Raw genomic sequence first — 12861 nt, forward strand, 5'->3', positions numbered from 1 at the left:
TTAAATTGTTTGATGGGGAGTTGAGACAAGTACAAAGGCATACAACTATACAAGGTGAGATGAGAGCAGTCATGTTTTTCTTTTGGCATGCGTAAAGTAAGTGCCAAAGTAAGGCTGAAATTTATTCTCCAACAAAGCCAAGGGGAAAGCTCGTCAACCAAAACTTTTTGGGTGGTTCATGTCGAAATTTCACATGTAGCATGTTGGGCCCTTTTGGCTTTTCCATTGCTACTTTTTGGGATTATTTGTTGAAAAATCAGTGGTGTTAAATTATGCCCATGTCTCGTACTCTCGACTCTTCAAACCCTTTTTGGATGTTTGTGGCGCTAGCTGATAGAAGTTTAATCTTGTTCATTCGCCACAAACACCTGATAATATTTCTACTTATTTGTTTTGGATATTTATATTATTATAATTACAAATAAAATCAGGCCCTAGGGAATTTATTTTTACCTAAAATCTTAAATAGTTAGGTATCTTTCAGTTTCAATTTGCGGGAGATAATATTTAAACCCAAAAAATAAAAAAATAAAAATTCACTCAGACAAGTCTATAAGATAGATGGACGAGTCAATATGCAGCCATTGAGCCTGAGGAATTTATTGACAATTGATCATTCATACTCTTCGGAAAGAAATCATATAAACAAGCTGTGCAGAAACCCATGTTCATGATATAAAATTCTGTGGGCTCCAACGGCTCTGTAGCTTCCGATGTTTCATCCTAAACTCTTGCCGAATGGTATCATCTTCCTATTTTGTTTGTTGCAGCAAGATTTTGAGATTTACAATTATGACCCCCAAAAAACAAAAAATCCAATGAGTGATTTTTTTATGTTGTTTGGTTTGTGGCCTGCATCTACAGATATGTGCGGAAAGCAAGGAAAAAGAAAAATCTTAATCATATTAGACAAAAAAAATAATAATAACAGCATGAATGCTAATGGCCCTTGTATTTAAGTGTCTATTTAATATGACTTCTCTAATAATTATAAATAAATATATAATTTTATAAATTTTTTATAATTTTTTATTATTGTTTAATTATTTTTTAAATAAAAATTTTAAAAATTAAATAAATTATTTTATTCTTACGACCAAAAACTCAAAATTTAAATTTTTGAGAATATAAGGTGGTGTTTTTTTTTGTTTGAAATCTGAATAGACCTGAATTAATCTGAATTTTGAATAGAGCTGAATGTCTGAATCTGAATGATATTTTTTTTTTGTCTGAATAGCTAAAAATAAATATTAAGTTGTTTTCTTTTTTAACTTAAAAAAATTGAAAATTAATATTTTTACATTTATGCCCTTACAATTTATAATGTTAAACAAATAATAAACATCTCAAAGAATATAAATAAGGTAATAAATTATCATAACATAAATCATATTCAATTGAGTACAACTCTTTAATATTTTATATCATATATGTTAATCAATTTTATTATAGTTTGTGATATTTTTATATGAAAAATATTCATAAAAAAATATGAAGATAAATAATGCTAATTTAAACAAAATAAAAAGATAAAAATAATAATAGTCTACCACTATACAATATCACAAGTTATATACAGATAGATAATAATGCTAATTATTAAATTTTATTTAGCTAATGATGAAAATTAATTAATTAGATAGGGATATTTTAAAAAATATTTTTTAATGAGAGCATTCAAACTTTTTAGATTAAGTAATAAGTTAATAAAATTAGTTTAATAACTTAATGACTTAATTGCTGAAGATCTCCATTAAGTTGAAAAAACAAACTTAATGACTTAACTGATTAAAATTAAGTCAACTAAGTCATTAAGTAAAAAAACAAATGCCACCTAAGTTAAAAAAATCTTTTAAAATATTAAAATTACTTTAATTATTTAACAATCATATTTTATTCTTTTATAATATAATTTTAAAAAACTTATCTATTAAAATAATTTTATAATTTTTAATAAAAATCCTCACTGACAACTAAACAACTAAAATTTCTTTTAATAAATGCTCTACTTGTACAAATTCTATTGATGAAAATTTTACTTAAATAAATTCTATTTAAAAAATTATACCAAATAGAGCCGAAATCTGAGGCCAGTATTCAACCTTCAAACCACTCAATCCTCGGTAATATGTCACCACACGGTTCAACGACCTTTATTAGGTACAAGCCTATGAAGATTCAGATGATCATCTAGATTGTTTGCTATAGAAACTAGATTGCATATAACCGGGTATCATGAGAAAAGATCCATTGAAGCTCCCCATCAGAATTAAATTACATGCGCTGGTAGTTGTACAAGGAACCTTAGTGTGTGGCTGGGTGCACACTCAATCCGACAGTTTTCACATGGCCCCGAACTGACTATTATTTCAAATTGACATTCGATGGTATGCTTTTAGAGGACTAAAGACATTCAAGCATGATTGCCCCATCTCCACCTTCGGGTCACCTCCTCAAGAACCTTAGCACGAGCTTGGCTTTTCCTTGCTTCATCCTCTACCCAAGATCTGCATTCATAGATTCTATTGGTGTTAAAAAGCTACCATGTACAAATTCTTTAAATGAAAAATCAAACTTTGATAACAGTAAAGGAATGCATTTATAATCTTCACCTAAGGATTCGAAGAGCTTCTTTCTCAGCTTCCGATCTAGACTTTGTATCAAGAAGTCCTTCCAGTTTGGTCTGTAAATCACTGAGTGTATCTTGTAATGTACACTTCTCAGCCACATATGTAGCCCTCTCAGATTCAAGCCTTCCTGACATCTCATCAACCTCGTCCTTCAGATTAAGAAGCAGTTGCCTCTGACAGTCCATAGCTGCCTTCTCCTTTAAATCCTCAGCATAGTTCTTCTCTTGAACAATCAACTCCTCCTCCAAGTCGCAACGTGCAGCAATATAAAGCTTCTCCACCTCAAAACCACGAGCTCTCTCTTCACTGAACTTCTTATCCCACCACCTTTGTATGTCCCCACTATCAAACAACTGGGATCTAATTTCTGCCATTTCAGCTTGCCTTGAAGACCTTTCAGCTTCTAATCTTGATAATTCATTACAAATAGCTTTTGCCATCCTTCCACTTGTCAATGCCACCGCAGCTTGTGCTTTCGTTGAGGGTTTATTTGGTTGAAACCGCTTGCTCTGACCTATAAAATGAACATTCCAGCATGAAGTCATCATATATGAACATGTTTTGCAAGTGTTTTTCCTACGTAGAAATTCTCATTCCTACATGAAGATCCTAGCTAGAGCTCCGGATTATCAAAGTGAAAAGTATCAATAAACACAAAGTCATCCATCATCAGCCTTGTATCTATAATTATCAATAAACACATACTCATCAGCATCTAAATATTCTTCCATGGGTTCTTACTAATAAAAAAGGAAGAAATGGGTAGGGTTAAGTAATCTGCAATGATTGCCCATGCCGTTTTTAACTTGCCTCTTTCCTTTCTCCCATGATATAGCCCTAAGCTATTGCTTGTTCTAGGTGTTGGGCAAAAGTACTTCCCAAGACTTCCAAAGAAGAAAGAAACCACATATGCATCATAGTAAGCAATTTAATCACTCATTTTTGTGGCTAAACAGAGATGAAAAAGAAAAGCCAAACTTTGACTGCCGAGCATAAACAGAGATCAAAAAGAAAAGAGGATACCAAAAACTCTTCTGGCTATGCTCTTTTCCCCAGCCAACATATCCATGAAAAGTCCTAGAGAAGCTTCTGAATTGATCTCCCTCACATCCATATAACTCATTTTTGTTCTTGATATCTGGACTGTAAACAGGTCAGGTTTTAAAAGCGATAGAAAGACTGGGCAAGCATCAGTTATTCAATCTTTTAAATTTATCCAAGAAACAAAATTGACTGCAAAAAGAGTTTGGAGTTTAATGTACCTGCTCTACTATATCTGGCTTGACTTCATAATCGACTTGGGCTTTCCAATTTATAAGATCATATCGAGAGATAAACCTGCAGTATCAGCCACGCTTTGCTGAGTGCAAAGGAAATTTAATACCACTAGCATTCAAATCTGTCAAATGCCGTACCTCTCAGGAAAAAAATAGATGCCTCCCTGCCCTTTTGAACCATCGGAACCATAATGCTTTCCCAGGAGCTGGCTGGGAATGACACCAGCCTCTGCCAGTGCTAAATTGCAAATACAGAAAAAGAAAAAAGAAAAAAAAAACTCAAACGTTTCTCTTCCTCAAAGTCTACCCTTAAAAATTGTATGCAAACATCAACAATAAAGCTACCTTGGATAGACTCAATATCCGGGTCTTCAACATCCACATCATTAAAAGCTGCAACCACAGTCCCAGAAAGTGATTTGCATGGAACAATCCTGAGCTTTGGATTCCTACAAGATCAAAACATAAATTTCTTGGACAGGCCTTAAATAGGTAAGCATGATACTTTGAACAGGTTTCAATAAGCTTATACCTTTCCAATAATGAATTGATACGAACAAGCCATCTGGCATATTCCCTTCTAGTGCACAATTCATCAGCATTTACATCTTCTTCAATGATCTGCATACCTTAATACAATTTGGAGCTCATGCTCAGAACTGAACCCAAGCTCTATTGCCATAAGTAAAGAGTTTGACAGTTGTATAACAGGAATAGAAACATATCTAACTTTTAGAAATTCATGAATGTCTAAGCACAAAACATAACATCTCAATACAACAGTAACTAGGAACAGCCATCTTATTCACCACGTCTAACATAACAATTGTCCCTAGGTAATTAGCATTCATGATTTTTTTTAATGTTCTCTATCCAATCCTTTCTTAAGCCAAATGTGAGCTTCAGGAGCCCAGAACAAAATATGCGGCTAAGAGTGTTTAGTTATTGCAACCAAGAGAATTAGGAAAATAAACAAAAGTGTAGGACGAAACCTTCAGTTTCTTCAAAACAGACAAAGCTTCTTGTTGAGTAGAATCCACCGCAACGGATAGTATAACACGCTCAATCTTGTCCACTGATCCTGAAGCACATAAGGGCCAAAAAAAAAGATGATATAGTATAAAATACAGAGAAGATGGAAGATTTAATCACTTTTGGGAAACAATATAGAGAAGATGGACTATAGGCTGTTCGAAGTCCAACATGTCAAAAGTTACTTTTGACCACTGTTGGATCAAACCGCATAGTCTATGCTGAAGTACTGCCTACTTATGAAAATGATGGAAAAATCCATAGGAAAGCACAAATATAGATTACTTATTTTTCATGCGTCCAGACTGAGTGGTGCATAAAAATTACCAAGAATGTCTCATAAAATAAAGTACAATACTTCTACTCCTAAAAGACTCAGACTCCAGTAGGTTAAGGTGAAAAGGCAGGAGTTACTAGTTTAAAGTTTGTTTCCAATATTACTTCTGGAACGACTCTCCGAAGAAAAGTAAAAATGCAATGTTCTACATCTCCAAGGGAAAAGCCAGTTGATCCCCCTCAAATTTATTCCCAACCAACTACTAATACACATTGATCAATTAAAGGTTAGGCATCTGAAATTAAGATCATTGTATTGATTTTCGTCTGTGACAATGTTAATTCTAGATTTCACAGAATTCAGGAAAGACAAAAACTATCCATAGGTATAATAAAGACCCATCTCATAGATTGAAACAAAAAGGCAACTAACACTAAAGAATAGGTAATTTGACAGTACCTGAAACAACAGTTCCACTAGTCTCATCGGCTACAGACTCTGCACCAGCGATGCTGGAGGCATCTGTTTCAACAGAGTCCACGGCTTTCCTTTCCCTGGATTTTGTTTCGTTCCAAATTAAAATATCATGCAGAGCATTCAGCGGACTACCCAATTGAAGCTTGAACCCTGCTAACCAAAGCAATGACTACCGATAAACTAGAGGTCCAAGAACGAAAAATAACAAACTATGTAAAGAAAAATAACAAAGTTGACCTTTTCTAGAAAATGAGAAGTAAGAAATGGCAGCAAGTACAAGAGCAAGTGAAGAACCCACAACACCTCCAATCACAACAAGAGGCAAACCTGAATAATAAACAAATAAATAAATAATGGGTCAAATAATTTAAATGGAAAATGGTGAAAAACTATTAAAAAAAAGAAAAATGATGAAACCTTTCTTGGTTTTGGTGGGAGGAGGAGGTGATTGAACAATGGCCCAGCCATTGTAATCGTTGTTATCGATGAGTTGAGGCGAGAGCCAGGTGAGGTGAGAGAGAGAAGCTGAGACTGAGAGGCGTCCTAGTAACTTGGATTTCCTAGGTCTGAGATGGGACGTTGGGGAGAGATTGTCAATTCGGCGTCGTACGAGGAGAAATGGAGGAGTCGTGGCTGTGGATGTGGATGAACTCATTTGTGACACTTGAGATGCGAGAATGGTGAGAGAGAGATCAAAATCGGCGAGGAAATGAAATTATGAAACTCAAAATGTTCGGTGAAATTTGTCTGACATTTTATTCTCTTTGGTTTTTTATCCTTTATTTTTTAACAATATTAAGGCCGCTAGCAAATTGTATCGTGGTACCAGAGCAAATTGTAGTCAAAATAATTCACTATAAAATTATTTCTAATTTTATGGTGTGATTATTTCGTAGAATGGAGAACGAAAATAAAGGAATGAGAATGAAACTCATGTTTGTTTGGTAAAATATAATTTAAAAATATAAGTAAAATATATGTGTTCTACACAATTTAGGAATAAAGAATAAAAATCACATTCCTACATAGAATTGAGAATGAAAATGAGGAAATGAGAATATATATTTACTTTTGTATTTTTTTAATTTTTTTATATTTCTCAAATTACTTTTATTTAAATCACAATTAATTTTATTATTTTAAATGTCATTAATAATAATAATATTATTATTATTATTAAATTTTATTAACTTTATTATTTTAGTTATTATTAATTATGGTTAATAATAATAAATTAATTATTTTTATTAATTATTAATATTATCAATATTTTAGTAAATTAATTCTCATTCTAGTCCATTTCTATTCACAACTCATTCACATTTCATAAAATAAACGCACTATTAATTTTTTGTTAGTAAGGACTCTGCTTTTAATAAACAATATAAAGACAAAAATTGGAGATGGAATGAGGTAACTTCGATTCATAGTTAAGTTACTCAATAAACTTCTTACTAAAGTAAATTTGGTCCATGTGTGTATTAATGATCAATTTTATCTGGAAAATTGATATAAAAAAATTGTAAATCGAATAAAAATGAACTGGGAATGACAAAAAAAAAAGAAAAAAAGAACAGCCCATTGCGTCGTATAAATGCACACAAAACGCCTATGCACATGGATGTAAGAGTAAAGATTGAATCTTGAATCTTATTATATTGATCGATTCGTGCTCCATTCTCTACTCTTTCATCAAGAAGACAAGCATTTGGGTTTATTTACAGGGACATGGGACTTTGGAGAAACGGCAGCGAATATTACAAAGCCGCTAAGCAAGGCTAATCCAAGTCCTAAACTATTAACCACCATGGATTCTGGGCAGCTTTTATATACATTTCTCCTTGTTTGCAAGAATGTCAGCTTCTCCAAAAGCCCTGTTTCGGCAGTCGCCACCGCCAGGCCGTACGTGTAGAGACCAAGGAAAATGTGCCACGGCAAAACCCTTACTCTAGTCATCCGCACCTCCGCTCGATGCCAAAAGCTCAAGAAACCCATCATCCACTGCATTTGATGAAATGAAGGCGAAATCTTGTCAAAACATTTCTCTTTAGCATGCATTACTGTGATTTTGTGATGGATAACTGGTAACATCTATTCTATGGATAAGTTACATACATGACTAAGGGGAAAGAATCTTCTCCTACTCTCTTCTAGTGAAGTGAGTGGTTAAGATTGAGTTTTAAATTTTAATTTTGATAATCAAAATAATTTTTTTTTTTCATTTTATTTACAATTAGACCAATCTTTTTCACTAGATTTAGAAGACTAGGAGACACTAGAAGCCCATACTTGGTTGGAAGAGACGGTAGAAAACGAGAGGAATGGAAAGGGAAGAAGAGGAGAGGAAATGAGTGAAAAGGAGAGTCAATCTCATTTTCATTATTTGTTTAGACATATAATTCATCTTTCTCCCCTTATTATTTCTTTCCCAGCTCTTCTTTTCCTCTCCTCTTATATTTATTAGAACCTAATATGTCAAAAAAAAAACACCAAGAGAGAATCCTAATAGCCTATCTCCAGGTAAAGACACCACTTTTAGAATCATTAAACTAAATAGTAGTGAATTCCTAAGAAGAATTTTTGACTATGTTGGTCATGTAATAGCAATTATTTTATACCCCACCGGGCCTCTTCTGGCCCATCGTCTGGATTATCTAATGGGGCGGATACAGTTACACGCCACCTAACTTCTTAAAACATCCAGAATTTTGGCTTCAATTATTATGGACAAGGAGTAGAGGCTTTATTAAAGCAATGGACAAATCAAAAAATAAAAAGAGCACAATTATAAAATAAAATATGTATTTTTTTCCTCATTAAAAATTTACTCGTAGATAAAGTACCTCTAATTACATGTGATTCATAGTAAAAAAATAATAATCGAATTGTGGGCTCAATTTAAAACTTACGGAGAATATTTAAGGGACCACAAACAATGGCATCAACATAAAGTATAAGAAACCCATTGAAATTATTAGTTTATCAATCAATAAAGCAGAAAGTATATGATTGTATACAGAAAAAAAGATTAATTTCAATTAAAGGGTAAATAAGAAGGTAAATTAAGGGGAAGAAGAGCAAAAACCTGAGCACCAAACAAGGAAACACAGATTAAACCCATCCAAGAATGGAGGCTGTAGAAATTAGCCACAACCCCATCTATGCCATGGAACTTGGTCCAAATCCCAAAAATCCCAGAAGACAAAGCCAGTCCTTGAAGACACAAATGCACTGATTTCTTCAAATTCCTTGAACCAGGCAACCATCTATGCACCAAAATAGCTGAAATCAAATCAAAAACTCCCCGTTAATTTCTTGATCATCAGTTGATCACTGGCCTTATGCACTTTGATACTATGATTGATGCAGATTCTCAATTAGTTAGCTTGATAGACCCTGTTATTGATGTAATGTCAAATACAATAAATAACTCAAAACGGAAAAGCTCTCTACCTTCTCCACTGATGATAATGAAACCAATCACCATTAACAAAGGATGAAGCACCTGTTAAAACAAGCAACAAAAGCACTCGTCAATATTAGCTGAAAATAAAGTAGCTGTAGATATGCAAATGCAGAGATGGATAAGGAGAGAGCAATTTTACAGCATAGATGAGGTCTTCTTGGGAGGAAGAATGAGGGAGGAAGCTGGACTTGAAAGCAAGAGCCCAAGTGAGAACTAAAGCTGCAACTACAAGCCCTGATGCTCTGGCAAAGAAGAGAAGTGGAAGCATTGAAGCAGACACTGCGGCCATGGCTTCAAATACTCTGACCTCACTGAAGTTACTTCCAAGAGTCACCGACAGCTGAGCTTTTAGATCTGCCTGTCTAATAGTATAATACGGCCACTAAGAATAAAGCGAGTCTTTTTTTGGGGGAATTTACAAATAGCCTGAAAGTTTTTGTGTTTTTAAAATTAGCCACCTTAATTTTTCCATCATATGTAGCTAAACGTCTAATTTCTAGACTTAAATACCTTCAAAACCTGTCAACAAATTAGTAAATTAATAATATTCTCACCAAAATATCAAACCTCACTATTTTTAACAATCACTAAATTCATAAAACAAATGTAGTTATAAATAATGAAGATAAAATAATTAATTGAAAAGAAAGAAATTAAAGTTAGTATTTATTTTTACCCAACATGAGTTTTTTTATTTCGATTTATTTGAAAAAATTTCAAGTATTGTGAGTAAAAATGAACTATGAGACAATTTTAAAAATGTGTGATCGGTTTATATGCGATAGACACTTATTACTAGTCATACATGAGTTTGTTTAATAGGTATATATTACATATGAATTTGTGTGATAAGTCACGGCCAAAGTCTCCAAATATGAGAGAGAGAAAAGAAGTTCGGATTTTGAAAGTTTTGGGATTACAAATGTATTTTGGTGCAAAGATTAGATGTTTAGCTAAATATGATAGAAAATGCTAGAAAAAAAAAATAGAGTGAATGATTTTGAAAATCCCAAAATTTTGGAGCTATTTATATAAACTTCTTGACCTTTTTTGTGTTCATTTTTGGAATGCTTAAAGATGTATAGATTCTTCCATTTCGAGTAGGCAAAGCCAAACATGGGCATTTTCGGTATAATATATAATGTAATTGTCTGTTACTCTGTTAGTATGAAATTCCCATTTTGGATAAATAAAAGTAGCATTGATTGCTTAGAGTTTAACGCGCTGCGGGGGGGATGATTTGGGATGAGAAATAAAGCATAGAACAACTGAAAAAAAGGGATGAATGAAAACTCCGAAAATCTCGGAGGTGGCGGAAACCCTAACTTCGGCGAGGCTTTTCCGCCGCCGTTTAGGGAAGCTAGAACGACAAAAAAGGCACGCTTTCGTGATGAGGAAAACGATAGTGAAACTACTAAATAGGTCTCCTACAAAGAAACGCTTGTGAATTCATCACAAACAATGGAGAATGGATTTGGAGGAGGTGTAGTGGATTGGGATTTTGAGGAAGGAGATGTGATTGAGCGTAACAATGGAACCTTGCCGTCAATAAGTTTTTTGGATAGGATTCATGCGAAGCTGAGTGAACCGTGGAAGCACTCTGTTGTTGTCAAGTTGGTAGGCCGAAATATTGGCTACAAAACTTTATGCACTAGGCTACATGCATTGTGGAGAACAACCATGACATACTCGGTGATTGACTTAGAAAATAATTATTTTTTGATTCGTTTTCGATCTGCTGGGGACGCGGTTGATGCCCTAACTAAAGGCCCTTGGATTATAATGGAGCATTACTTAACAGTCCAGCCATGGTCATCTTCTTTTGATTTCACCAAAACGGATCTTGACCAAGTCACTGTATGGATTCGCTTACCTGGCCTTGCGGTCCACCTCTACAACCAAAAAGTTCTGCAAAAAATTGGTCAGATGGTGGGTACGGTGATCAAAATAGACTCGAACACTGCTTCTTCTACTCGCGGAAGGTTTGCTCACCTTGTAGTAAGTGTTTCCCTAGACAAGCCTTTAGTTTCTCAGTTTGAATTGGATATAAGGATCCAAAAGGTAGAGTACGAAGGATTACCTGTAATTTGTTTTGCTTGTGGGAGGTACGGTCATAATAGCAGTAACTGCAAGATCTCGGCTGCTGAGAGAAATTCTGACAACGTTGCACAGCCTCCAGCTGGTGTGCAAAGTCGGAAGGATCCTACTTCTCCAGAAGCCAACCGTGAAGATGCTGCTATGGTTGAGCCCTTCGACCCTTGGATGATTATAACTAGGAAAGGAAGGAAGCCAAACAATGGTCAAAACCGTGAACCTAATGGGGCGAGTAAGTCAAGGTTTCACATTCTAGCTCAGATGACGGATCTGCATGAAAACTCTCTGCATGGCGCTTCCATAGACGTCCCCTCAACCTCAAAACAACCTAGTCCATCCAGCTCAAATCCGATATTTACCTTTAACAATGATAAAGTATTTAAGCCTCCTGTTAGACGTCAGCAGACTCCAAAATCTGCTGCTTCGAAGCCACCAAATAGGAAACCTTCCACTCCAATGAACCCTACCCGCAATCCTTTCCAGACTACTGCCCTCCACATAAGAGAAAAAACTATTATATCCATACCCCATGACAACCCTAGCCAAATCCATTGCCCTATTACACATGCTGCCCCTAATAACCAACAAACTCCTCATGTAGCTACCACTTTGGATCCTACAAAGCATACGGTGGTCTTTTGTTCTTCACAAATTCTTCTTTATGGAGATATGAAGGGTGTGGGCACGAATCATAGAGATCGTGAGGATCTGGACCCCCAACCTTTGGCTGACCCCCCAGATGGCCGTCACGTCTTTACTGTAAATGCTTTTAAGCATGCTTATACACACCCTGTTATTCCAATGAGTGGAGATGATGGGAAGGAGATGTCAGATGAAGAAGTCTCGATGGTTCAAGAATCACCTTTGGTGATGATGGATGATATCCATGACCAGTAGCTTTGATATGTTGGGCCCTTGGTTTTCTTTTTTATTTATTTTTATGATGATTAGCATATTGTTTTGGAATGTCCAAGGAGCGGCCTCTGGAAATTTTCGGCGCTCTTTTAAGACTGTTGTAAAAAATTATAACCCGTCTATGGTGGTTCTCATGGAACCTCGTGTAAGTGGAATGAAAGTAGATGTGTTTATAAAGAAAAGTGGTTTTGAGTTCTCTCATCGAGTGGAAGTAGTTGGTTTTTCTGGAGGAATCTGGATCCTGTGGCAGAATTGTGTTAAGGTGGAGGTGGTAATTAATCATAGGCAATTTATTCATTTCAAAGTTTGTAGAAATAATATTTTTGTCTCTTGGGTAACGGTTGTCTATGCTAGCCCAAATCCAATGTTACGGAGACATTTCTGGAGTCGTATGGAGAATCTTGCCGGCTCAGTTCAAGGTCCTTGGTTGATTGGAGGGGATTTCAATTCTATTTTGTTTGCTTATGAGAAGCAGGGGGTGTTACCAGACACTCTGGAGTGTGTGATTTATTTCAGCAGTGGTTTGATGGCCACCAAATTTTTGATTTAAAATTTAAAGGCCCTCATTTTACTTGGTCTCGTGGCACCCTGTTTAAACGGCTTGACAGAGTTGTGTGTAATAATGATTGGCTGATGAAGTTTGCTGATAACATTATTCTTCACCTTCCGAAAGTTGCCTCAGATCACAGATCG

The 12861-nt window shown here is 35.0% G+C and overlaps 3 protein-coding genes across 3 annotated transcripts; 1 reads left to right on the plus strand and 2 right to left on the minus strand.

Moving 5' to 3' along the window:
* Positions 1–2057: 2057 nt before the first annotated feature.
* On the minus strand, positions 2058–6446 carry LOC18043681. Its single transcript, XM_006437689.2, has 11 exons — positions 6111–6446; positions 5931–6020; positions 5676–5843; positions 4900–4988; positions 4440–4528; positions 4253–4356; positions 4046–4145; positions 3893–3968; positions 3654–3768; positions 2613–3144; positions 2058–2507 (listed from the first exon to the last, which is right to left on the minus strand). The coding sequence occupies exons 1-11, from the start codon at positions 6346–6348 to the stop codon at positions 2414–2416; spliced, it is 1695 nt and encodes a 564-aa protein (XP_006437752.1). The 5' UTR covers positions 6349–6446; the 3' UTR covers positions 2058–2413.
* Positions 6447–7174: 728 nt separating this feature from the next.
* LOC18043682 (probable transmembrane ascorbate ferrireductase 4) lies at positions 7175–9532 on the minus strand. The gene is made up of 4 exons (XM_006437690.2): positions 9299–9532; positions 9147–9198; positions 8779–8975; positions 7175–7694 (listed from the first exon to the last, which is right to left on the minus strand). Exons 1-4 carry the CDS (start codon positions 9446–9448, stop codon positions 7386–7388), a joined length of 708 nt encoding a protein of 235 aa, XP_006437753.1. The 5' UTR covers positions 9449–9532; the 3' UTR covers positions 7175–7385.
* A 1088-nt stretch (positions 9533–10620) lies between these two features.
* LOC112099175 lies at positions 10621–12150 on the plus strand. The gene has a single exon (XM_024186288.1). The coding sequence runs from the start codon at positions 10621–10623 to the stop codon at positions 12148–12150; it is 1530 nt and encodes a 509-aa protein (XP_024042056.1).
* The last annotated feature ends 711 nt before the right edge of the window (positions 12151–12861 follow it).

Source organism: Citrus clementina, unplaced genomic scaffold (genome assembly GCF_000493195.1).
Source record: "Citrus clementina cultivar Clemenules unplaced genomic scaffold, Citrus_clementina_v1.0 scaffold_4, whole genome shotgun sequence".
Lineage (NCBI taxonomy): Eukaryota > Viridiplantae > Streptophyta > Magnoliopsida > Sapindales > Rutaceae > Citrus > Citrus x clementina.